Raw genomic sequence first — 27,966 nt, 5'->3', positions numbered from 1 at the left:
TTGCTTTTTTACATTTCACATATAAGTCAGATCATAGACTGTTTTTACTTTTATCCCATAGGTAAGTATTTGAATTCCATATACATGCAATCTGAGTATATATATGCTTTGTGCTTGGCTTATTTTTCTCATTTTGTGTCTCTGACATTCATTTATATTGTATGTGGCTGAAGTTCTTTTCCATTTTTCATTGTATGAATATACTAGTATATGTTTGCCCTTTCTTCTGTTGATTGTAATGTTGTTTTCTCCAGTTTTGGGCTATTGTAAATGAAACTGGCATGCATATGTTGTTTGATGTGCATGCCAGTTTCATTTCTCGTGGATATTTACTCGAGTGAAATTTCTGTGTCTTACAGTATACATTCAGCATTTGTAGATTCTTTCGAACTGTAGGTCTACACTCTCACCGTAGTTATGAAAATTCTCATTGCCGCACATCATTGCTTACACTTGAGACACCAGTTTTAAATTTCTTTTTTCCAAATTTAAGCCACTGTGGGCTTATGTTATAATATCCTATTGTTTTAATTTACATTTTCCTGAAAACTTATTATGTTGAGTACCTTTTCATATGCTTATTGGTCATTCAGATACCCTTTGTGGAGTTCTGTTTAAGTCTTTTGCCCACTTTTCTATTGGTTTGTCAGCCTTTTTTGTGCTAATCTACAAGAGTTTATATATATTCTAAATACAACTTCTTTGTGGGACGTTTGTGTCGCAACTCTCTTTTTCTGCTTTGTATTTTTCCTTTTCACTTCCTTAATTGTATCCTTTGAGGATCAGAAGTTTTTCTTAAATTTTAATAAAGTCCCATTTCTCAGACTTTTCCTCTATGGGCATTGCCTTTTTGGTCCGACTTATTAAGAAATCATTGACTGTGCCAAGGATGTAGAGATTTTCTCTCAGAAGCTTGAATTACCTTCTAAAATTTGGCTGTAGTGTGAAGTAGAGATACAGTATGTATGCTCATGTATGTGTTTCTAATTTTCTATTTGAATATCTATTTGACACAGAACCATTTATTGAAAAGACCATTCTCCTTTTCTCCCTTAACATTGGCACCGTTGTTGTAAATCAAGTGGTCATATGTGTGTGGGTGTGTTTCTAAACACTTACGTTGTATTCCAATTTTCTCAAAAAATTTTTAACATTTTTAATTGGAATCTTTCTAAAAAAAGTTTTAATTTCTAGTTTATTTTTGCTAGGAAATAGTTATTTTATATTGACTATATTTTTCAACTAACTTTATTAAATTCACCTATTAAAGCTAATAGTTTATTTGTAGATTTAATTGGGTTTTCAGTGTACAGAATTATGTGTCTGCAAATAATTACAGTTTTTATTTCTCCAATTATAGGCTTTATACCTTTTATTTCTTTTTCTTGTCATATTGTACTGCCTGAAACCTAGACTCTAATAAAAGTGGTGATTGTGGATGTCATAGTCTCCCAATTTCAGGGTTAAGAGCTTTCAGTATTTTCCTGTTAAGTATGCATTTTATCCACCACTTTTTTCTGTCATCTATTGAGCTAATCCTACGTTTTTCTTCTTTATTAACACGGTAAATTAAACTTAATTTTTAAATACTAATTTAACCTTGCATTTCTGGAGTGTCCAACTTAGTTGTAATCATTATCTTCTTTATATATCTTTGGATTTAGTGTGTTCAGTATTTTTGCATCTATAATTTTTCCTTTCTAGTAATGTCCTTGTTAGATTTTTGTGTCAAGGTATGTTGGTCTCAAAAGTTGAGAGCAGTTACTACTTTTCCTTGCCAATGAAAGTTAATAAAATTATTGTTAATTTTCTTTTTTAACTATTTGGAGGAATTTACCAGTGAAATCATCTAGACCTGTTTTTTATTAATGTGTGTGAAGATTTTTAATAATTGACTCAATTTCAGTAATAGATGTACAATTATTGACATTTTGGTAAATTTATTTTTTAAGGTATTAATTTATTTCATATAACATTTTTCCCAAAAAAAATTTTGGTATAGGTTAATCTAATTAGGTCCCTCTTTTTATTCCTGATATTGGAAATTTATGCCTTTTGCATTTTTTTGGATCAGTGTTGCTGGGGATTATCAATTTCATTAATGTTTTCTTTCTAGAGAGCAACTGCAGAAAGAGCTCATAAAAATCTAGCAAGTTTCTTTAATGAAATTTTTTAAGTGTTCAGATTCTTGCTCCATGTTTAGAGGCTGAATTTGCAAATAATTCCATATTATATGAAATTGGTTTATGCAAGAAAGAAGGTGGAGCCCTCCCATAATTAAGATATTTGTGAATGACTATACATATGTTTTAAGTTCAAATAAAGTGCTTAAGTTATATGTTTGTCATTTGTTATTATTTCTACTTTGTCTGACCCCTTAGAGTAACTGAACCAAGTACTGGCTTTGACTGTGTCTTATAAGAGGGCTTATCCTAGACTTCTAAATTCTGAGAGGGTGTTTCATTCTACCCTTTCACAGAGAATTTGACAAATTTTTAATCGAATACTTTACATAATCTTTATTTGAGTTATGTTTTGGGTATTAGAACTAATTAAAACCCATTAATTAATTTATATGTTTATTTACTAAGAACATAAAAGGCCTTTTTAGACTGAGATACTCAGCCAGAAGTTAAATAGAGATCACATAATTATTTGGTGACTCTTGTTCATTTACTAGCAACTTCCATAAATTATACAGATTGTTTATCTGCATGTAAAAATTGCCAGATAGTTGTGTTTTCTTCTGTTTACTTAATATTCTAAAAACCAAGATGGGAGTTAGGTTCTTTTTATTAAGCATTTATACTGTATCTGTTATGAACAAACCTGTCAAGGAAAATGAGATTCATTCTCGTTTCTCAACGAGATTAGTTCAGAAAGCTGTTTTAATAAGGTGACAGCAGAATCAAAAGGGGACTCTGTGCTTTTTTTTTTTTTTTATGGGCATAAATTTGATGCCTATAAAAATTTAAAAATGATTTTTTATATGATCATATAATTAAATTACAGTTTTTACATGTGTGATCTCTTTAATTTTTGTCCATTTATGTGAACCTCAACGGCCAGGAGGAGTCATTGACATTGGTTAAAGATCTAACATTTGGAGATAACAGTGATATTTAGCACTTTTATACATTCTCATATTGTAATGATGTACTTGCTCTGGTCCTGTAACGTTGCCCTTGGAATGCCCTGGCTCTATAACTGTACCCTGGGCATGCCCTTGCACCTTGTCTTATGCGATATCAGTTAACTTCATATGGATAGACTCTCTGTTCTTGGACTGTGATTTGTTCACTCTGGGTTACCACAGTAGAAGTCCAAATATTTTTTCCTATGAAATATACCATAGGCATTAGGTCCTGGTGTGTGGGATCCTCAGCCTGTCACACGTTTTATTCTGCCATCTGCTTCAACTTGAGCAGTGTACCGTCTGCTGGCAGACTCTGTTGAAGCGCCATGGCTCAGGATAAAAAAATCAGGTTTGGCATAAGAAGCTTGCTTTCGAAAAAATAATAATTGATCAGGCGTGCTGTAGATTTTAAAATAAGCATTTGAAAGGATTCCGAAAAGCCTCTTCTAAGCACATGGATCTCTTTTTCATTTGAGGTTGTAGGTAGCCATTGTAATGGTTGAGTTATTGATAACTGTGGTAACTTGTTGAGTTCTCTATTTTATTTTTAAGGATAGGTAACAAACTCTTAGGAACAGATTGGTGGTGTATTGTGAAATATTTTGATTACTTCTGTCAATGAAAACTCTTTACCTAATATCTTATTTGCAGAAATATCTCAGGTGACTGTTTGCTAAATATATAAGATGGTAAGAGCGCCATGATGAAAAAATCTAGTTCATGCATACTGTGTCTACTATATCCTGTGTGTGACTTTGCTAATCTTACCATCTGTAAATGAAAATAAAGATATTTGGAAGGTTGTTGGGGAGATTATATCAGAGTAGGTCCTTATAAAGTGAATAAACATTTATTCTGCAAAGGTATATTGAACGCCAACTCTGTGCTAGGCACTTCTAGAGAATGAGAATGTAATCAGAAATGAAGTAGGTTCCCCCACTGGAGAATCCTCTGTTCTTGTCTGTGTTGGACAGATTGGGCTGAAAGCTCCGTGACAACAGGGCACATGCCAGGTGGTAATAAGCGCCATGAAGGGAAACAGGGCCGGGTAAGCTGATGGAGCATAATGGTGGGATGCTGTCTTGGAGTTGTCAGGGAGGGCTTCTCTGCGGTGACATTGAGCACACCTGGATGAAAGAAGAAAGCACGTAGATACTTGGGGGAAGGATGTCCTGACTGGTAGAGAGGGGGTACCTTGGCAGTTTTAGGAAAAGTGAAGTTGTGAGTGCAGCTGGAGGACAGAATGCTAGGAGATGAATTCAGACAGTAATCCCAAAACATGATTGGTGTAACCTTTCTGATAGTTACAGATAAAAAGTTAGATTCTAGACACCCTATAGAAATATGAAATCAGGATTGACTGCTTGTACTGTTTTTTCAATTATTTAGCTTTACTTGCAGCTCCTTATAACAGGCACACAAAAGTACTCTAATTATAGAATATTTTTCCAAAATGGAATTCTCTTTTTTGTGTGCTTATATAACAATATATAATAGTTGTTGTTTATTTATATCATTGTACCTGGAATTTACCAAACTATGAAGTTCGAAGAGTCAGTCCTCCAGACTGGCAACTCTGCCTAAGACTTTTGAGACCAACAACAAAGGATTTAAGCTCCAAATATAAAGTAAGAGGGAAGAATCTACATAAGATAGAGGCAATTGCAAGTTCAGGAAGTTCCCAAAACTATTCTCAGGTTCAACATTTTACTAGAAGGATCTATAGAACTTACTGAAAGCTGTTAAATCACCATTATGTTCTATTTTACAGAAAGGATACAGGTCAAAAATTAGCCAAAGGAAGAGAGAATCTAGCAGGATTTCAGATCAAAGCTTTTATTTTCCCTAGGAAGTGTCCCCCTCCCCAAAATCTATGCATAACAGTAAGCAATGGAATATTGCCAACCCAGCAAGCTCACCTGAGCTCCGTGTTCAGAGTTTTCATTCCACCATCATTTCATAGGTATGATTGATTGATTGCCCATGTGGTTTAACATAATTTCAGAATTTGAGCTGATATCATGTGACCTCGGGGCCCACCATGGATAACAAAGACACTCCTGTTACCTGGGAAATTTCAAGGGTTTAGAAGTTACTTCCTAGGAGCTGGGGACAAAAGCCAGACCACTCTTTGAGGAACACCAAATTCTTTACTACGTACATTGTTATAAAAATTCAAGCAATATGGAAAGTAAATGGACCCCTGTAGTCCATCTCTCTGGAATAACTAGTGTTATACTGGTTGTTTCGTATATATTGTTCCAATGATTAATACATATGTAAACATTTTTTTGTAAGTACATTGAATTATATTATACATATTGTTCTATAACTAGCCTTTTTTTACTTTAAAGTGTGTGTATGGATGTGAATGTTTTTGCGTGTGTTTTAATGAGTACCCTGAAGTTGAACACTGGAAGTAATTAGTTTAAAATATTTTTTATCTAATAAATAGTGCTGCATTGAGCATCCTTATAGGTCTTTGTGTGTGCTTCTAATTTTTCTCCTTGAAATACATTTTTTGAAATAGAGTTGCTTAATTGAAAGGCTTGGACAATTTGAAATTTGGTGTCTACTTCATTATTACCCCTCTTGGGATGTTTTCTATGAAACAGTTTATGGAATGTGAAAATTGTTAATAATCTCCATATTACTCTTAGGTAAACGTTGCAACTTCAGCAATTTCAAATGTGGATTCTACCCATATTCCACATCTCAGCGCAGCTGTAACTACTGCTCTGCAAAATGAATCGTTTTTATCATCCCAAAGCAGTGGGAATCTGGAGGCACTTACAGCTTCAGGTACTACACACATCAATGGGAAACCTGCCTGTGAGGAATTTGATCAGCTGATCAAAAATATGGCCCAGGTAAGAACATTTTTTTCCTGTTAGTTATGATAGAACATATAATATCTTAAGATTGTAATCAAGTCCTGGATAATTTGAAGAATATTTATGTATTTATGTTATATAACATGTTAAATATACCTTAAATATATATTTATTAAATGTAGTATTAAATATATTCTTATTTATGAAGACATTTGTAACATCTGAAAAAAATTGGAATGAAAATGAAGTAGATTTTGTGTGTTTGGGTGGTTCCTAGATTTTTGTATTCCATTTCTTTAAATTATCACATTTTTAACTGAGTATTATATTTTATGTTCCAGAAATATTCTCTAGGATAAGTAAAGTGTCTCATTCTAGGTGATAAGGGATAAAGGTTTTCTTAGAAAACTTTTTTTTTTTTTTTTTAACAAAGTGATGCCACTACTAAGATGATTGGCTTTTAATGTTATTTCTTTGTTTCCTGGACAGGGTCGCCATGTGGAAGTTTTTGAGCTCCTCAAACCTCCTTGTGGAGGCCTCGGGTTTAGTGTTGTGGGACTGAGGAGCGACAACCGGGGAGAGCTGGGAATATTTGTGCAGGAAATCCAAGAGGGCAGCGTGGCTCACAGGTGAGACGGACAGGCTGCGACTCTGCTTTTCACGCCACAGTCACAAGGTGCTAATCACCTTGGGAGAATGTAGAGAAGCAAAAATGAATTAAAAAAAAATCCAAATGTGATTATGTTAACCGGTTCTTTTTAGACATCATTAACATTGCTGTGATAAAAAGGCCTTTGGAAAGGAGAGTAACTTTTAAATATAGTCATAACTTAGTCACTTTTTAGTAAGGAAAAAAAAATTTGATTAGGACACTGTTGTCAGTGTTAGTAAATGGACTTGATTAGATTTTTTAAAATTTATCTTTATTGTTGAAAGTGTTACAGGTGTCCCATTTTTCTCCCCCATTAACCCCCTCCACTTGACTCCCACCCCCTCCCCAGGCCTTCACCCCATTATTGACTGTGTCCATGGGTTATGCATATTTGCATATAACTTCTTTGGTTAATCTCTTCCCACCCTCCACCCCCCTTAGCTCTTCCCTCTGAAATATGATTGTCTGTTATGTGTGTCAGTGTCTCTGGATCTATTTAGTTTGTCAGATTCTTTTGTTCATTAGCTTCTTCTTAAAGAAGACCCTTCAACTCTTCCTGTAGTGCTAGTCTGATGGTGATGAACTCCTTTAGCTTTTTCTTGTCTGTGAAGCTCTTTATCTGACCTTCAGTTCTAAGTGATAGCTTTGCTGGGTAGAGCAATCTTGGTTGTAGTTCCACGTTTTTCATCACTTTGAATATTTCTTGCCACCCCCTTCTGGCCTGCAAGGTTTCTGTTGAGAAATCAGCTGACAGTCATATGGGTGCTCCCTTGTAGGTAACTAATTGCTTTTCTCTTGCTGCTTTTAAGATTTTCTCTTTGTCCTTAACCTTTGGCATTTTAATGATGATGTGTCTTGCTGTGGGCCTCTTTGGGTTCCTCTTGTTCGGGACCCTCTGTGCTTCCTAGACTTGTAAGTCTATTTCTTTCCCCAGGTAGGGGAAGTTTTCTGTAATTATTTTTTCAAATAGGTTTTCAATTTCTTGCTCTCTTTCTTCCCCTTCTGGCACCTCAATAATACGAATGTTGAGCCACTTGAAGTTGTCCCAGAGGCTCCTTATACTATCTTCATATTTCTGGATTCTTTTTTCTTTTTTTCTTTCCTTTTTTTATAATATATCTTTATTGATTTCAGAGAGAGGAAAGGAGAGGGAGAGAGAGAGATAGAAACATCAATGATGAGAGAGTCATTGATAAAGCCTGCAACCAGGGCATGTGCCCTGACCTGGAATAGAAACCCGATCGCCTGGCTCCCAGGTTGAAGCTCAACCGCTGAGCCACGCCCAGCCGGGCTGGATTCTTTTTTCTTTTTGCTTTTCTGGTTGGGTGTTTTTTGTTTCCTCATGTTCCAAATTGCTGATTTGATTCTCAGCGTCCTCTACTGTTGATTCTCTGTAAATTATTCTTCAGTTCAGTTCGTGTAGCCTTCATTTCAAATTGGTACTTTATTATGTCATTGATGGTCTCAGTTGTTTTTGTAATACTCATACTAATATGCTTGAGCATCCTTATAAACAAAATTTTGAACTCTGTATCTCTTAGCTTGCTTGGTTCTATTTCATTTAGTTCCTCTTCTGGAAATTTCTTCTGTTCTTTCCTTTGTGACATGTTTCTTTGCCTCCACATTTTGGCTGCTTCTAGGTGTTTGTTTCTATGTATTAGGTAGAGCTGCTATGTCTCCTGGAATATGTAGAGTGGCTTTGTGTAGTAGGTGTCCTGGAGGGTCCAGTGGCTCAGCCTCACCAGTCACCTGAGCTGGGCCTTCCAGGTGCTCCCCTGTGTGGGCTGTGTGCTCTGACCTGTTGTAGTTGAGCCTTTGTTGCTGTTGGCGTCACTGGGAGGAATTAATCCCCAGGCCAGTCGGCTGTGAGGACCAGCTGCAACTACAGCCAAAGAGCTGCTGTGCTGGAGACACCCCTATGGAGCAGGATTTACTTCAGCGAAGCTTTGGTGTTCACCAAGTGTGCCCCTTGAGTGTCACTCGTGGATGTGGTAGGGTTGTAATCCACTGTGGTAGAGTCTGACCACCAGGTGCCCTGTCTCTGGGGCCTCCCCGGAGATGCGAAGTCAGCCTGTGCCAGTGCCTTGCCCAGGGCCACCCAGCATTAGCTACACAGCAAACCGTAGTTGGCTGCTACTTGTGTTGGGCTTGGAGTTGTCCAGGAGAGGCCAAGCTATTGAAACAATGCAGGCTGTCACTAGTGCCAGGCCTGGGGCTGCTTATCAAGCTATATGGGGCGAGCTGCTGCTTGTTTGAGAGATTTTAGTAAAATCCTAAGCATGAGGCTTCAGAAGCCACTTGCACAGAAAAGCCCCTGGATGAGCCTGCAGGTGGGGAGGGGCGGGGCCTCCGGTAATTACGGGGCGGGGCCAAAGGTGGGAGTCAGGTGCTAGATATTCAGAGAAGGAGCCTGCCTGCCGGCTGTGTGTGGGGAGGACTCGCCTAAGGAGCCATGGCCTCCTCCAGCTCTTCTGCCCCGGAGAAAGCTGCTCCTCTAACTCTGGTCCTGATTTTAGGCAGGTTAGTTCCTCCCCAAATGTCTCTCGTCCTTTCCAGCTGCTGCCCGGCGCTGGGCTCAGAGGGAGCGTCCGAGCGAGTCCGTGCGCGGCCCTTTAGAGGAGCTGCTGGGGCTCCCGCAGCCCCCTGGACCCTCAGCCACAGTCCCCGCTGGTTTCACAGCCCGGAGTTGTGGGGACGTCTCTCCTCGGCTCTTGGACCCTGGGCTGCGGGCCTGCTGTGGGCTGGGACCCCTCGCTGCTCCTGGAAACCTCCACCCCGAGATTCCCTCCCGGGTTTAAACCACGGCACTGGGGGTGGGCCCGTGGCCGCGTCTCCGGGATTCAGCCCCGATCCGCCCGCGTCTCCGCCCCTCCTGCCGGTCTCGCTCTGGATGCTCCTTCAGCTCCCTGGCTGTGGGGCTTCTGTGCAGCCAGGTCTCAGGAGGCCCTGAGTGACGGTGGTTCTGTGTTTTAGTTGTGATTTTGATGTGGCTGCGGGAGGCGCGGGGGCAGCGGTCACCTACGCCGCCAGCTTGTTTCCCAATCTCTTGATTAGATTTTTAAAATTGCTACTTAGAAAACTATACATGTGGCCTATGATAATTTGAGCTACATTTTATTCATGTACTCAAGCAGCAAGTAAATAAATGCGCTTTTGCTTTTATTTGTAGAAGATAGCAACATCCTAGAGGTAACGTACCCGTTGCGGGGGCAGCTGAAAGGAGAGGGCTCTTACAGGGAGGAGGTCCTCAGGGGTAGGTCAGCTGGAGGCAGAGTATATGCTTTTAAAAGTAGAAGTGCCAGAAAAACCTACTTAATTGTGGACATTAGAAAACAGAATGAAGATAACCCGAAAATAAATGCTAGGACAGCTGTCATTGTCCTGGGAGCTGTCAGATGTCTGTGACCCCCTTTTTCATTCTTCATAGGGATGGAAGATTGAAAGAAACTGATCAGATCCTTGCTATCAATGGACAGGCACTTGATCAGACGATTACACATCAGCAGGCCATCAGCATCCTGCAGAAAGCCAAAGATAACGTCCAGCTCGTTATTGCCAGAGGCTCATTGCCTCAGCTCGCCAGCCCCATAGTTTCCCGCTCCCCATCTGCAGCCAGCACCATCTCGGCTCACTCTAATCCGGTGAGTATGTAGGATGGCCACAGGGAACAGAACATATTTTTCTATTTCTTTTTTATTTCTTTTACAGGTTTCTAGACGACTCTTGTACATTTTCCTTAGGTTCTTTGTATTCCTTGGGCTTTTGCCGTTTTGTTCCTTTCTCTCTCCCTAGCCAGGAATATTTGTTATTTAATTATGATTAAGTTTCTGGCTTCCAAAATATTTTTTACCATTTGTGTGTAGTTTCTTTTTTATTTCACAACATCCCTAAAATGAAAAAGAAAGAAAAAATTAGTCCTATAACAAAATTGACTCTGTCTGTAGACAGATAAAATCTTGATGTTGCTTTGTAAATTATAGATTATACTGTTACTATTAGCTGCTGATGACTTAAGAAGTCATCTGATTTGGAATCCTGAAAGGCAGGATTATGCAGAAAACATTTTTAGTAGGCAAAAGTTTTTTCCTTCATCTTTTTCTTTTTTGGAAAGTTCTACAGCGTATCTCTCAAATCCTGGTTAAATGTGGTCACTATGATGATGTGTTGATAATTTCAAGAATGATTATGCAGTAACAATCTGTTGAAGGGGAAGTGTACTAAGTAAAAGTAACATTACTTAAGGCTCATTTTTATGTTTGAACTCAATTATTTCATACTACTCACAAAATAATTTTCACAGATATCTCAACTGTAATCTCAACTGACACTTTCGTTTTCCCTAAACATTTTCAAATGCTTATAGGAGCTTTGTTTTCAGGTTCACTGGCAGCATGTGGAAACTATTGAATTGGTGAATGATGGATCTGGTCTGGGGTTTGGCATTGTAGGAGGAAAAGCAACTGGTGTGATAGTGAAAACTATTCTGCCTGGAGGAGTCGCTGATCAGGTAAGCGACTACCAACAGGTCTTTCAGGCTGTTTTATCAAATACCATTGCTTCATCTTTTACATTATCTGCCAGAAAGAAGAAACTTTGGCCTTAGATAATATCAAAGAAACTGAGGTAGAATCTTCTGTTTTGCTGGACTGTCCCTAAAGCGTTTTCTTGGACCTGGGGAGAAATACCTTTGAAAGAGGAACATTGATCTTAAGTTAAAGTAGTAGACCACAGACTAAAGCCTAGGTTATGGTTTTGGTCATTGTAGAGATAGCAGTCCTTTATTTTAGGGACTGCTAAATCATATATTTTATGATCATAAATCAATTTATCAACCTAGTCAAATGTTTTATGGCCAAAGGATATTACAAACAATAGAATATTTTATTATACTAGGAAAAAAACAAGATTCATCTTGTCCCTTTAGTGATGGGTCATTGGTATCATCTTTGTATATGAAGCACAGAATTAAAGAATTGCCATTTAGCTCAGCTGGCATGGCTCATCGACTTACGATACAGGAGATCATTGCTCGATTCCCGCTCAGGGCACATGCCCCAGTTGTGGCCTCAATCCCCACATCCCCAAAGTGGGGCATGTAGGAGGCAGCGATGAATGATTCTCTCTCATCATCGATGTTTCTGTCTTTCTCTCTCCCTCCCTCTCCTTTTCTCTTTCTGAAATCAGTAAAAAAAAAAAAAAGCCATTTATGCTGTGAGACGTGTTGGACTATATGTAAGAAAACTGTACTTGTTATGATTTATATTTTAATTAAATAAGTTCTGCTAATGTAGGTATCTTTTGCCTTGATTATAACATTTTGTTTATAAAGGTGTTTGCTTTTGCATGTGTATTTGAACTTAATTAGGAGTCAGGCTCGTCAAATATTTGTCATGCTCATAAGTGAAAGTCAGATTTATTGGCAGCCTTATCAATGGGGGTATTGACAGTAACAATAGTTTGCAAATTTTCTTTCTTTTAAATATTAGCCAGTATCTAGCAGTATCCAGTGAGATTCCCCTAGTTGACAGGCTTATGATAAATAAGTTTTATTTTCAGTACAGAACTGTACTATCTAAATACCGTGGGTACTTGCCACATATCACCTTTTAATTCAGATTTAAATTAAAATAAAATTACAAATTCAGTTTCTCAGTTGGACTATTCCCATTTCACGTGCTCTGTAGCCACACGTTGCTTGTAGCTGCCGTATTGGACAATACAGAACGTTTTCATCATTGGGAAAAACTCTAGTGACCACTGTTTGTATAGAGGCTTGTAAGACTGCTTTTCACTCCCCTCACCTGTCTGAATTCTTTTCTGACCATGATACCATCTGCATATGACTTCTTTAGAGAGATTTATAATTTAAATGGCAAGGCAGAAAATTGTATTAATTCATTACTTTCTTGTGGTTCATACCATATTTTGAGTAATATGTATTTTTATAGTGACTTATTCTATATCTTTGCATAGTAGCATTTTCTCCTTCTGTCCTCCAAAAAATTCACAAAAAGGCCTAATATTTTCTTGCATCTAGTGGGTAGAAATCAAATTGATAAGCTCATATCAATTTAAGGAATATTTGTGAAGTTGTTACCTGTACCACATTAAGTGATGCTAGGCTTCTTTAAAAGTCAGTTAAAATTACAAGCACATGTGTAATGTCCCATGAATTGATATTTCATATCATTGCTCTTTTTTATTATTCCCTTTCCCTCATTTAGGATTCCTCTGATGAAGGTAATCATAATAAAGCCTGATAAATCAATCTTTTTTTATTCAGCACGGGCGATTGTGCAGTGGAGACCACATTCTAAAGATTGGTGACACAGATCTGGCAGGAATGAGCAGTGAGCAAGTAGCACAAGTCCTCAGGCAATGTGGAAATAGAGTTAAACTGATGATTGCTAGAGGCGCCCTGGAAGAACCTGCAGCACCCACCTCGCTGGGCGTCACTGTGGCCTCATCGCCATCCTCTACGCCAGAGATGCGGGTAAGTAGGTAAAACTGGGGCAAGTCATGGGCAGTAGCACTTACATGACAGGTTGTTTATTTTGAAAGTAGATTTATTAATGTTTATACAGTAGTGATAAAAAATGAAACAAAATTCAAAAGTAGAGATGTATTGGCACAAGTAATATGTTACATCTGTTACATTAAGTGTAACATGAAAAATGGATTGCTTAAAAAATTCTAGATGACTACTTTACGTTTTTCTCTAAACAGCACATTTATGAGGATAATGTTTTGCAGTATGGAAACGTCTTAAAGAATTACTTGCTACTAACGCCTAAAATGTTTAATTCTTTCTCTTAGAAGCCCCTTGGTAAGGTGGGCTATAAATTCTTATCTTTCCCTTACAACTTTCTTTTTAGTATCTTTTTTAGGGGGTGGGGGCATGGTGGTGAATAAAACTTACTAAAACCTTTTAATATTATTATTTTAAGATATGTCATACAACTGTTATAAGATCTGTAATGAGATGTCACCAGTTATTACACATTCTTAAAAGTTATGCTTTTGAGGTTGTAACAAAAGCTTTATGCATGTGCATGGCCTTCCATCTATGTTTGTAACTTGATATGAAAAAACCTAGAAAATTTCAGAATTATTAGAATGTAGTGGTTATCTCAAATATTTCGGGTCACAAGATGACTATAGTGGATAAAATATCAACAAAATAATTTATCTAGAAATCTCTTAGGTATTTAAGAAGAGAATCACACTCAATTTTTAGATTAGCTTTTAGCAAATGTAAGTCCTGCATTTCTTTCCCATAAGTCTAAAAACATCTTTATGATTTTTTTCTATTGAAGTTTTTTCTAACTAGTTAATTCAAATTCTTTTTTTAGTATCCTAACCCCCTCCACAAGCCCTTTGAAACTATTAGAACACTTGAAATTTCCATGATTCTGTTGTTTTCAGGATTGAGTTTGGTTGCTATTTTTTGCAGAGAACGAAGTAAAGAAAGAAAGCTTGTTTATGAAAGTATTTAAGTGGCATTCTTTTGTGGTAAACAAAAACATTTTATTCAGCATATATAAATGAATGCAATACCGAAAACCACTTGATGTAATTGAAAGCTTGGAAAAATATCTATTCTGTGCATATCATCATTTCTGAAGCCTGTGCCCCTTTTAAAACCATTCGATAGTCAAATTGCCACCCTCTAAAATAGCACTCGCATAAGTCTTATTAAAAATAGAAAACACATTTGTTTCAATTGAAGCAGATTTCATCCTGTCATTTTCTTGTAATTATCTAAACTTTAAACTTTTTGCTAAGTTTGCACAGATAATTATGTGCAGTGAGAAAAACTAAATGAAACTTTACAATAAAATTATATCTCATTTAGGTGGACTGTCAGTGAAATAGAGTCCAGTTTACCTAAAATCAGAAAACATCACCTGCTAGCCCCAACCAACATGTCCTTTCCAACCCATAGCCTTCATTCTATTGTGATCTTCTTAGGGTTCTCTGTGGATTCTACTGACACCACGTTAGTATATAATGCCAGTAGCTTACTGAGAATTTACTGCACTAGTCCACTAATGCTTAATTCAGAGACCCTTGCCCTTCAGGCCAATATATAATTAATAACAATGCTGCATGTTAGAGAAACCTACTTTCAGCTATCATTGCAGGAATAAAGGAAATCATAGTGAAAGGCATACTTATAAGTAGCTTTTTAAATTAAAGTATTTACAAAACACATACAAGGGCCATTTTAAATAGCTCATTGGTGCATTTCACTGGTTTTTTAAAATAGTCATCAGTGTATTAATAATATGTCTGAAAGATAGATGAAGTCATATTCTGGATGTTACAGTCGACGATCAACTTACGATAGTAATACCAGCAACATGTCCTGAGTGGGCACCATGACCCCTGCATTCCACTAGGGACCTTATATGCTGCATAGCATTTGAATTCTGCCCCTACTAGAATTCTTATTGTTGTCCTTGAAAAAAAGTTTGTTCCTCAGTTTCCCCAAAGAAAAATTGACAGTAATTGTGCCTACCTCGTAGGCCTGTTCTAAGGAGTAAGTGAATTAAGACATGTCAACTGCCTGTTACACAGAAGCTGCTCAGTAAATGTTAGCTGGACTTGTCATCTTTATTCCCGATAGACAGTTGAACATTACGATGCTTAGAAAAATTCAGTGGCAAATCTAGAATTGGAACTTGATCTGAATTCAAAACGTGAGTTCTTTCAACCTCCAAACTGCTTCAGAAATGCAGATGAGCATCTTGGAAAATAGACTTTGTTAATAAGAAATTATTTGATTTTTAAAGTTTTGTGTACACAAACAATAATTATTTCTCTGATAAGGGTATGTGTTCAGCTTTACTGCTGACATTCCCTTTTAGTACAGATTTGGTGCTCAGTGCATGTTATCAAGATTGAAGAAGTATTCTCTTCTATAGCCCTTGAGCAGAGTTCTCTGGCACCCAATTACATCTTGTGCCTGAATAAAGGTTTTGGCTTTTTCAGCTCATCTTGTTTGTTTACATGTTTATTTTTCTGTATATTTATGTATCCATTTTATTTTAGATTGATGCCTCCACTCAGAAAAGTGAAGAAAGTGAGACCTTTGATGTAGAGCTCACTAAAAATGTCCAAGGATTAGGAATTACCATTGCTGGTTACATTGGAGATAAAAAACTAGGTAGTGTTCAACATTAATATTTTATTTTTTAACTTGACAGTTGCCTCTAATATAATTATCTTATGAGATGCTGAATCTGATTTATATATTTTTATATTATTGGATAAAGAAAGTCAAAACTTTTCTAGGAACAATTTAATGGATATGATTCTGATTTTTGTATTTAAGAGACAAAACCATTGTCCTATTCTCTAGCCTATGTTTCTACTCCTGGTTTTGTTTGTGTGGCTTATTGATTTATATTTGTTCAAAAGTAGGACTTTGTATTTGGATACTAGAGGATATTATTCACTTGAGTGATTTTTGTAAATAGTAAAAATAAAACTATTTCCAATCTTAGAACCTTCAGGAATCTTTGTAAAAAGTATTACAAAGAGCAGTGCTGTGGAACATGATGGAAGAATCCAAATTGGAGACCAGATTATAGCAGTAAGTAACACGTTTCATTTTACTTTGTTAATTTTCGTGGTTGAGAAATGCATTCTCCTAGTCTACTCAGTTTTGAATTCAATACTAATTTAAGCTCAGTACTAATCTAAGCTTGCTTTGTTAATTTGAGGCTGTCATTGCAATTACCAATTTTATTATTTTGTGGAATTAAGAGCATTCAATAGAATCTTTACTAATTTCAGTTCTAAAGGTAGGTTTTCATTCTTGGATAATTTCTGATATATCTGATTTCTGGTTGTAGCTTTAATATTATACTTATGCTTTATAGTTACACTTTAGATGTAGACACCACAGGTAAAGACCAGATGCCATAACCTCTAGTTTACTTGAATCTGAATTTGGAATGTGTCTATTTTCTTTCTTATGTTAGCATACTCTATGACCAGGGCTACTTTTAGCTCTAAGACTATACAAGCATAAAGATCCAGCCTCTCTAATTACATCAGGCCATGTTGTTATTGTCATAACATCAGTATGTTTTAAACATGTGGCTGTTCAAGACAGTGTACAAAAGAATCTGACTTTCAGTTCAGTTTTCAGTGGAATTGGGACTATCTAACTCCTCCTTAGAACACAAATCCAAAAGACGCTGGACCACGGGCTTCCTGGTTAAATAACTTCAGAAAAAACTATAGGTGATATATTCTCTTAGGGATCCACCGTGCACATTGAAAAATCAAAGACTGAGAAGTTCTGCAGTGGAGAAACTTGTTTAACTCTTCTGCTTAAGTGTTTCCTAAACTTTTGTAATCATGGGGTCTATCTTCAAACACATATTAACAGTCTTTGGAAGACAGTGTGCAGAATGTCAGTTTATCTTAATATGTGTTTGCTTAGGATTAATTTTCTGTGGTTTCATTGATGTATTAATAATAGTAAGAAAGTAGAACGTTAAGGTAGAAGAGCCCTTGTTCGTAGCAGCATTATCCACAGTAGCTAAGATGAGGAAGGGACTCGGGTGTCCATCGACAGATGAATGGATAAACGAAATGCGATATACATACAATGGAAAATTATTTAGCGATATAAAGAAGGAAATTCTGTCACATCCTATAACATCGATGAACCTTGAGGACATTATGCTAAGTAAAATAAGCCAGTCATAGAAGGACAAGTACTGTATGATTCCACTTTCATGAAGTGCCTAGAGCAGTCAAACCCACAGAGGCAGAAAGGAGGGTGGTTATTGTGAGGGGCTGGCTGGAGCTGTTGCTTAACGGGTGCAGAGTTTCACCTTAAAAGGTGAAAACACCTGAAGATCTATTGTATGATAGTGTGACTATACTTAACACTCCTCAACTGTACAGTTAGAAATGGTTAAGATGGTAAATTTTATGTTATGTGTTTTCTACCACAATTTAACAGAAAAGGTAGAGGTATCCTTTATCTCTGCCATTTGCTTCTGCATTGCAACTCCCTGAGTCCTTGGACTTAGTTCTATAAAGCTCCTAACTATACTTGTTCACCTCTAAACCTACTATCAAGATCAAATTGTGCTTGCCACCTGCACTGGCTGTCTCCTGGAAATGAGCTTTCCCATGGTATCTCCATTTTAACATACAATGAAAATTAACTACTTTAAGTTTTTTATTTTGGAGGAAAGGAAGGGAGAGTGAATAGATACAGACTCCAAATCCATGTTTGATACTGAATTAAAAATTGGAAGCATAGCTACGTTACTTTTTTCCCTAAGCTGTATACTTCAATTCATTAGAAAGCTTTTTAAAATTCACTGTATCCAGATATAATTCACATAATCTTCATTTTATCCATTTAAGTGTATAATTCAGTAGTTTTTGTATATTCACAGTTGTGCATCAGTTATCACCATCAATTCTAGAACATTTTCACTAACCTGAAAAGAAACCCCACATACATTAGCAGTTACTCCCTAACTCCCCCTTCCTCCCAACCCTAGACAACCACAGATCTAGTTTCTGTAGAGATTTGCTTATTCTGGACATTGCATGTAAATGGAATCATACAATAAATGGTCATTTGTGATGCTTCTCTTGCTTAGCATAATGTTTTCACTGTACAGCTGTGTTGTAGCATGTAAAAGAAATTGTTCATTTCATTTTATTGCTGAATGATATTCCATCGCGTGGGTATATTACACTTCATTAATCCATTCATCAGTTGATGAACATTTGGGGTGTTTCCACTTTTTGGTGGATAATCCCTCTATGAGCTTTCATGTACAAGTTTTTGTATAGATATATATTTTCATTTCTCTGGTATATACTTAGGAGTGGAATTGCTGCATCATATGATAACTTTATGCTTAAGTGTTTAGCAAGCTCCTTTCACCTACAAAATTGGGACAAGGAAATGTTCCTTTTACAGTTTTTAGGAAAACCAAATGAATCATTTATTTTAAATAACTGATATAATACTTTGCACATAAATGCAATTTAATTAATTAAGGAGATATTTAATAAGGGCCTGAAATGATTATACATTTGAAAGAGTCTCCCAGTAGCTTCCCTCCACCTTGTTATTATTTTCATTCTTATATAAGTGGAACCTTAAATGTAATTTTGCTTAGGCAAGGTCAGTGATGAAGGAAATTGTTGACCCAAAAGTGGAAGCACCCTTCTTGTGAAATATTTTTCGGTTTCAATAAAATCATTTGTCTTCATCATCATCAGTGTTCTGATTTTTAATTTTTTAGCAACATTTTTTAGAAGCACCTTAAACTTTTGGGGAACATCATGGAATGGTTTTGATTATGACTTAATTTAGTGCAAAATATCACCATCTTGTGGACTTTCGAGATATTGGTAAAGTTCTTCACACCAGTTGTATTTTCACAACTGCAGTGTTTGTTTTTCTTAGTCTTTGTTTTGGTAACAGCTATTTGGAGCTATACATTGTTTTCACTTTGTAATGGTTGAGGTGGCAAGATTAAGAAATTATTCCTTACTATTTTTAAAACATTAAAACATTTTTATTATAGGATTCCTGTTTTATACATTGTGCTCTGTGGACCACTAGGGTTTCACTATAGATCTTACAGGGGAAGATAATAAAGTGAATGAACACATTGTTTCCCCATTTTATATATCAGTATATAAGAATCATTTGATAAAAGGACTCTATTTTTAAAGTTGACTAGTCAGTAGATAAAAACATATATACTGATTCTTTTTAGATTGATATAAAGAGATTCTGGCTAAAAGCAATATGGGGTTGTGATTAAAATACTATTAAACAAGCATGTAAATATGGAAAAGTGTCCAGTGTTGCCTGTGATGTTCTGTGACTTTTTATGCACATTAGGTATAGACTGTGTTGGGGTAGGGGTTGGCCTGCTAATTGAGTGTGCAAAGAAGCTGGGATATTTGAATTGCTCCAACTAGTATTTCTCCCTATAATTGTTCCTGTTAATTGATGTATCTCTACTGTGCATTATAAGGAAGTTAGATCTCTTCTTGAGATAGCACATAGGCAATTTGCTGCCACTGTGCCTAGTTCCACTGCAGTCCTGTCTGTGGCACCATTGGGTCTAAAACCACATCTTAACTCTCTTCCCCCGATAGTGAGGGACCAGAGCTGGCCTGGGCCTTGGTTTAGGCTTTGGTGACCTTGTCTCGTAGGTATAATGGGTCTAATTACATGGAACAGAAGCTGCTCCCATGAAAGCTTGGGATTTTCATGTTTATTAATCACCTCTTCACTCTACTAATAATATCAGCTGCTGAGTATCTTCCCAGTACAAAGAGCCACGCATTGTAATTTTGGGAAGTGCCGTTATTCCCATATTACAGATGCAGATACTGAGAAACTGAACTGTAGTCTGGGTTTAAAAGTCCGTGATTATTCCATTATAGCAATTTCTCCTGTGCTGCTATCATCACTGACAGTTGAGTAAGAAATATGTTTTTAAATTTAGGTCGTCAAGTTTTAAAAATAAAGGAAAAACATGTTTTTTCCTTTACATATTTGAATTTTATTGCTATTAAATAAACAAAATCATATACGTTTGATTTTTCTTAACAAAACTCTTTTTGTAAGAGTTGAACAATAAGAACCTTTTGTGAATAAATGCTTTCAGCCTAAGTTCTATGCCTTTTAAGAACTGTTATGGAACCTCAAAGTTGAGATTTTTGCAAGTTTTATTCTCTTTCACGACCCTGAGAGTAAATAATATGTTTATTTAATTTAGATTAATTTTTGTCTTTGAGGTTTAAAGAATATAAAATTTGAACAGGGCTTTTAAAAATACCTTCTCACAACTTACTTTAGTGCAGGATATAAATAATCATAGCATCTCAACCATAATTTCGTTTTCACATACATTATACTGAGTATAAAACTCTTGGTTCATAATTTTTTTAACCACAAATTCCGTGGATAGCCTGTTTACTCTGTTCCCTAGGTGCTGGTAGATTTTTTTCCTTTTGATCCTTAAAATCCAAAAATTTTACCAGGATGTGCACAGGTGTTAGTTTGGGTTTTTTTAAATTTGTTTTCTGTTTTTTCATGGACCTCTTTGATTTGTAAGTGCAGATAAATTTTCCTACATCCTAATGTGGTTGTTTTTCCTCTCTTCTGTGAATACTTTTCACAATTATTTTGATTTACTAGATTGGTAGTACAAATATCCATTTATTTTTTAACACCTTGTTTTTACCAGGTGGATGGCACAAACCTTCAGGGGTTTACCAATCAGCAAGCGGTAGAGGTGTTGCGACACACGGGACAGACTGTGCGCCTGACCCTAATGAGGAGAGGAACGAAGCCCGAAGCTGAGCCCCCGGCAAGGGAGGGTGTCCCGAAAGATGCGGCCCTGGCGCCTGTCAGCGCCGGCGTAAGCAAAGGTAATGCCGCTCCTCTGCTCTTCCGTTACACCCTGACGTCATTGCCATTTTTTCCCTAATTCTGAAGTTATTTAAAAAATCGTTTTTCGTCTTCACTATTTAGTATGAACCAAGTGAAAGGGAAATTTAACGAAGTTGGGATGTGTTCACTGACTGTAGAACGGGATCCAGAGTAAAGCAGGGCACCGCCTGTCCTGTGGACTCGGTCACCGTTTCTGTCATTTACCGTTCAGTCCTTGCCTTACTTTTGAATGTCATCATCATATCTTCTCTTTAAGAGGAACCTGTCTGCCTGGATTATGCATTTGAGCCCCGTGACATTTCCGGTTTCTGAGCCTTTCCTTGAAGGAATCGACTTTAATTTCCCGTTTAGAAATGTCATTCATAACCTGCTCATACATGAGTATCTCTGGAAAGTACTGACATCCCCAGGTAGCTCGCTGGTGTGAGGGTTAATTGGTAGCAGTCAGGCTGTTGGTTTGAAAGTGCTACTTCATTTCTCAAACTGCTAACCATGCTGGTGTTTATGCCATAGACTTACGACAGTCCTAGGAGACAGGAAATCAAATCACAGGAGAAATGTATTACTTCTTTGTCCCATTAACAGGAGACATTTCCTCCAAGAACATGTGGTTCTTGAAGAGTTTACTCACACAAAAATAATTTCTCATGTAGGGGTTCAAATTTATATAGTAGGCTTTGAAAAATTCAGATGCTTGGTAATATTATAGGTATAACTACTAGGTATTCTTTTTCTTTAAGAAAATTATGAAAAAGATGAGGATTCTTTATATTTGAGGAGAAAAACGAGCATATTACCAATTGAAGAAGGTAAACACTTACTTGTTGCTAATGTGATTTTTAGAGAACTGATTTCTATAAATGTGATTAAGCCTCTATGGATATACTGTAAATTTCAGGGGGAATAAACTTTCAAAAAGGGAGATATTTGTAATCCTTATTTATAGATGTGATTAATTGCTCTAGTAGATTAAAATAGTTCATTTATAGCTGGCATATTTTCTTGCTGAGTGAATCTTTTCTTTCTTCTACATTTTTTTTTTTTTTTAAACCAGAACCCTTTAGGAATCAGTTACATACATGGTTTCATTTCAATCCCCTTATTTCTGTACAGCTAACATATGTCTGTCTTATTGAACAAGCAAACATAAACTTATAAAGTATTTTTAAAGTAAACACAAGGGGATCTTTAAAGCATAAGCTCTTAGGAATGAAACTTTCCAATCTGGGGAGGCTTTCTTCTCCATTTAAAAAAAATTCTAAACTTTAATATTGGAAAGTTTTAATATGTAATTATGCCTGAATGTTATTGTGATCGTTTGAGGCTGGGTGCTGTGTGCTTCCCTTACGTGTCAGGTGGCTCTAGGTACTTTGGTAGCTTAAATCCACTGAAAAACTCCAAGTCTGATCTCCCTTCATTTGAATCCCGCCCTTCATGAAACAGCTTCATTGAAGCTCTGTAGTTCTTTAAAATATCTGCTACTTCATTATTAAATTATTATCTTTTGCTGAGAATTTTTATTTACTTTTATTATTTTAAAGCAATATTTGTGTTTGCAATGGTATCCCTGGAGTGAGATGTGTAAGATTCACGGGTTAATTGCATTCTGCCATTTTTACACAAATAGGTGAAGAAATTACTTAGGCTAAAGTGACTCTCAGGAGTTAGGGAGAAAGTATAAAAATGTTTCAAAGCATGAAACTTAAGATAGTAAGTGGGGATGGGGATAGGAGACTGTCTTGAAGGCTCAGACCATCTAGTTTGCCTTGGTGAATGTATATATGTGAGAACATAGATGGGAGAGGCTCAAGGGCCCCAAATTCCTTTTTAAACAAACTAAGGAAAAACTTGTGTTCTAATGCATCTACCCTAGTGCTTGGCCGTCACACAAGGGGATAAGATCTCATTGCCGCCTCCACAGAAATTTGACTCATTGTGTGAGCCTGGACAAGTCATTTGACTTCCCAGGAAGATCAAAAGACTGGACTTGATGATTTTTTAAATATGCCTGAAATCTTGTCTTGGAGCAGTTGGGAGAGGGGGGAATGGAGGGCTGTGCAACTGTAGGTTTGGTTGTATGAAGACAGATCTCAGATTTGTTGACAGCCCCATACGGATTCCCCACTTTCTGCGTTCGGAATCCCACCCTGCTTGAATCACTGTGCAGCTTTGTGAGGACAGCAGAACCAGAGAAAGGGGGGATGGGAGGAGGTTTGCCTGAGCTGACCCTCTTTCTAACCCTTATCAGGATGAAAGGGAGGGTCCATGTACTTTGTGTTCACCCCTGTGTAGTTATCCCTCCCTGGACTGAATTTAATTTTGAAAAGAAAACACTCATTTGGGTGTGGCTAGTCTCCAAATTAAAAAATTATATATAATTTGTTGTTTTAATTTTCTCAAGGAGAAACCGGATCATTTTCTTAATTTAAGGCATAACGAATGTGCAAAATAGGCCTAAAGTGAAAGCTCATTAATCCCATTAAATAGAAGGCAGTTAAGACATTTGAATTTTGGAACACTTTAAATTTGAAATTTGAATGCTAAAAGGGATATTAAAAATTTAACTTGGAGGGTGCCTTGTAGAGATTTTTTTTAAAGACAACCTTTATGAGTGAAATCTATGATGAAATATGGAAATCTTTGAATATGACTTGTAAATTTATTTCAACCAGTTTATTTTAGCTAATGTTTTAATTCAATATTGTTTACGTAATTTGCTTAGTGATTTTCTTTCAGACTTTTTCATTTTCCTTTTGCCAATTATTGCAATTTCAACTATGGGGTTTTATTTCAATGTACATTCTCAGTTTTTCATTTTTTTCTCATTTTTTACAAATTTACTTATTAAACATGGAGTTGCATATATTATTTGTTAATTTCTTTTGTCTGTTTTTGCTAAGATGTAGCATGGTCCTTCTTTACTCTGTAGAACCAAATGAAAATGAAATAGATAAACTAACATAAAAGGCAATAGAAATAACATCAAGACTTAAAAGAAGTCTCATAAAAGAATAGTGTTTGAACATGTAGATGATAGGGCTCTAAATTAAATTATTAAAAGTGTAGAGAAATAGAGCAACTCATATACTGGGTGGTGAGTAAGTCTTTGTGTGATAGACAGTTTTGATCACATTCCCCTGATACAGAATGTTAAAATAAGGATAATATTTGAAGTTTCTCACTAACTTAATTGTGTTTACTGTTTCAGGGTATCCCTTGCTGTTAGCTGAGATAGAAGAAATAGAAGATGCACAACAACAGGAAGCTGCCTTGATGAAAAAGTGGCAAAAGATTATGGGAATTAATTATGAAATAGTGGTAGGTTACCTTACCCTCCCTCCCTAACTTCCTCACTTATAACTGTGTTTGAGTAAGAAATTCACGAGAGCAATAAAAACGATCATCATAAAGAGTCTTTGAGAAGTTGCAAATGCCCAAGGCTTTTTTTTTCCAGAGACCTAAATGTGATGATTCAGGTTTTAAAAAAATTCAGGTTGGAGAAAGTTTGATAGTAACCAAGGAATGGAAATAAATGGGATGGAAGTTTTAGAACTCCTAATTCATCAATGTTTTAATATTTCTGGTGGTACTATATCTTGTATAGATACTAGGAAGGTTTTTTCCTGATTCTTAAACTTGGGATTTATAGAAAGAATCAGAAAAGAATGACAGCATTTACTTTAAAATAAAAGTAAGTCACGACTATATACAGAATTGTAAACAGACTTTTGCCTACTCTCTGTTACCACTCTCATGTACTTACTTAAGACATGTACTTTTATATGCTTTTTCATATAACTTCTGTCATACTGATTGTTTTATGTTTATTAACAGTTTGCATAACTAGTATAGCAGTTGTCACCTGCTTCCTAAAAAGAGATTTAACAAAGGTGACGCAAGTTATCAATCTTTAGATGCACACCAGCAAATTTCAGGGATTTCAAAAAGAAAAATGTAATACCAGGTTAGGTCAGATTTCTCTTATTCTTTATAATATCTAAGTAACTCTCGATAAGAAGAGAGAAAAGACAACAGATTTCATACAGTATTCACAACTAGCATTTATTGAGCACTTTGTGCCAAGCAGTGTTCTTCATGTTTCATTTAACACTCATGACAGTGATCGATCTTTTAAACATTCAAGATGGTTAACAGCCAATTAAGAAATGAGTAAGTACAGCTGTTATGACCATTTTAAATCGAGTTGAGCAAAAACACAATCAAGTCCAGCTTCACTGTGGTTAATTTAACATGGAAAGGAAGTTGAGATGGTCCTTCTGTGAGGCAGGCTGGCATGCATAACTGAGACTGCCCTTCTTCTGGTGGTAATTGAAGAGCCACTTCGTCACAGGCCTGAGACTGGGAACTTTGAATGGCCTTTGTGCACATGGCACTCCTAGTTCTGTCAAGGGCAGAAGTGTGCTGTGAAGTGTGAAGAAAGAACTAAGTTGTTTACCTGGCCTTCAGTACAAGTAAGACATATATCTGTCTTTAAATTGTTTTCTATGCAGTTACACAGCGTATATGTAATCATAGGAGTGGTGATGTAGAAGAGAGAAGGATTGATGGGCATTATCAGTGGGGACCTGAAGGACTGCTCGGAGGAAGTGATATCTAAAATGAGTTTTAAGGAGTGAGAAGGATTTCATCCAGCATTATATTTCAGAGTCAGATGATGTAGCTTCTGATACTAACCCTGCGCATATTAAGATGTGAGAGAGAGCTTTTTTAATTAAGCAGTATTTTTCTCAGTCCCTCTATCCCTCAGTTTCCTTAACTGTAAAATTCCCCCGGGGTGAAGTTGGTAATCTTTAGTATACCCTCCAATTTTAATATAATCAATGGATTCTTTATGAAAATGGGCGATTTTCTACCATTCTTTGTTACTTTGTGTAACAGTAGGAAATAGGAAGGTCATTTTCTTGTTTTAACCTTTGATTCACTTTTAAAGACCAGTGTTGTCTCTCAAAACAGCATAAATGAGGGATGTGGGCTCTAGGTTCAGACTGCTTCTTTTCAATGATCTTTACCAGCTGGGTGACTGTGGTTAAGGTGACCTCTCTGAACCTCATTTTCCTAACTTGGGAACCAAGGATATAAACTGTATCTATTTATGAGAAGCAAATGAGGTACTCTGTGTAGTGGGGTTAGCACAGTCCCTGGCACATAGTAAGTGCTAAGTGTGCATCTTTTCTATTCTGCTGTTTGAGCTCAGGCGTTTGATATTATCTGCGTAGACTACCTTCCATCTGTTACCAGTGTCTGTAAGCACAGCAAAGTGTTTTGGGTTCTTGCATCTCACTTCTTTTGCTTTCAGTTGGTTCATAAAACTGGTAGATATCAGCCTTCTTTCAGGGGCAAGGCTCAAAAGCTTTGCAACTTTACAATAGATTTTTGAAGCTTTCGTAAGAAAGTTGACCTGTTTTGAGTAAACGTAAGATACATACATGAGAACTGAAAAAAATGAAAGAATATTAGAATTGTGATGATTTTCCTTTTTTCAGGTGGCCCATGTGAGCAAGTTCAGTGAGAACAGTGGCTTGGGGATAAGCCTGGAAGCAACAGTGGGACATCATTTTATCCGATCTGTTCTACCAGAAGGTCCTGTTGGACACAGTGGGAAGCTTTTCAGTGGAGATGAGCTACTGGAAGTAAGGAGCTATGCCCTTTTACTCTCCCTCCCCCAAATAAAATTCTTAAAAGCCTGCAGGAGGCTTCATGTGGTGAATAAGTAAGTTCCTATTTTAAATTTCCCCTCTAAAGGATACCTGAGAGAGATCTACAAATAAAATTCCACCCAAAGCAGGAATTTCAAATCTGTATTTGCATTGATTTTCAGACCTAATTCCATGCTGTTTGTTTGTTTGCTTGTTTTAGTTCCAGAGAACTATAAAAACTTCTTTAATTTTTTTAAACATGTATCCAACTATTAGAATAGGTAATACACTTACATATTTCAAAATCACAAAGAGTGCAAAGCTTTACGGTATAAAGCTTCTTTCCTATTCCAATCCACCCAGTTTCCATCACCCTTCATTAGGTAACTAATGTTACATTTGTTTCCATGCAACCTTCTGGATATTTTTAACGCGTCAGTGAGAAAGTTTGAATATATTCTTTTGCCCCACTTTTATCAAAAATATGCTAGCACACAACATGGTCCATTTTTCTATTTTATTTTTTTCATTTAATAATATGTCAGTTTTTAAAATAATTTTTTCCCTTTCATCTTTTGGGTTTTTATGAACTCTTTTCCAACTACACCGGCAAATCAAACAATGATGAAAGCTAGTGATTTTTTTCTGAGAGCGCTTTAGAAGGTCCAATCCCGACAAGACTCTACACTTGCATGTAAATTGTTTTCCATAGTATTACATGTCTAACTATAGTTCTGAGTGCAGCAGAACTATGGTAATAGTACAATTTATATTTCTTTAATGAAAAAAAATGTTTTCATAAGAATATTTATGGTATGAGATGTGCTTCCTTGGACAACTTTCTTTTTCCACAGGTGAACGGCATACCTTTGCTGGGGGAAAATCACCAAGATGTGGTGAATATTTTAAAAGAACTGCCCATAGACGTGACCATGGTGTGTTGCCGCCGCACTGTGCCACCCGCCGCCCCGTCAGAATTGGACGGCCTGGACTTACGTGATATTGAACTAACAGAAAAGGTATCAGATAGATGCAGATGTGAGACTAATCTGAATGTATAATGGAAAAGCTAAATGGCATTTGAAACATTTTAAGCCTCTTTTATTATTTGCTGTTTGATTTCCTCACATTGCCCATGGCTCGTAAGAGAGCCTTGGAGTCAGACAGACCTGGGCTTGAATCCGGCTTGGCACTTCCCGGGTCGGTGACCTTGGGCACTTCAT

The 27,966-nt window shown here is 36.7% G+C and overlaps 1 protein-coding gene across 12 annotated transcripts in view; it reads left to right on the top strand.

Moving 5' to 3' along the window:
- MPDZ (multiple PDZ domain crumbs cell polarity complex component) overlaps positions 1–27,966 on the top strand; it is a 137,966-nt gene that overhangs the window by 39,508 nt on the left and 70,492 nt on the right. For 8 of the 12 annotated variants that reach the window (XM_081151424.1, XM_081151432.1, XM_081151431.1 and 5 more), the window contains exons 4-15: positions 5,797–6,006; positions 6,460–6,599; positions 10,050–10,263; positions 11,001–11,129; positions 12,906–13,115; positions 15,677–15,791; positions 16,132–16,220; positions 20,881–21,064; positions 21,827–21,895; positions 24,295–24,404; positions 26,591–26,737; positions 27,598–27,762. In XM_081151424.1, coding sequence (XP_081007550.1) covers positions 5,797–6,006; positions 6,460–6,599; positions 10,050–10,263; positions 11,001–11,129; positions 12,906–13,115; positions 15,677–15,791; positions 16,132–16,220; positions 20,881–21,064; positions 21,827–21,895; positions 24,295–24,404; positions 26,591–26,737; positions 27,598–27,762 — 1,782 coding nt within the window. The remainder of the gene's footprint in view (positions 1–5,796; positions 6,007–6,459; positions 6,600–10,049; positions 10,264–11,000; positions 11,130–12,905; positions 13,116–15,676; positions 15,792–16,131; positions 16,221–20,880; positions 21,065–21,826; positions 21,896–24,294; positions 24,405–26,590; positions 26,738–27,597; positions 27,763–27,966) is intronic. The other 4 variants (XM_081151430.1, XM_081151433.1, XM_081151425.1 and 1 more) reach the window with 1 other exon arrangement.

This window comes from Miniopterus schreibersii, assembly GCF_964146895.1.
Source record: "Miniopterus schreibersii genome assembly, chromosome: 11".
Taxonomy (NCBI): Eukaryota; Metazoa; Chordata; class Mammalia; order Chiroptera; family Miniopteridae; genus Miniopterus; species Miniopterus schreibersii.
This window is presented reverse-complemented; position numbering and strand designations above follow the sequence as displayed.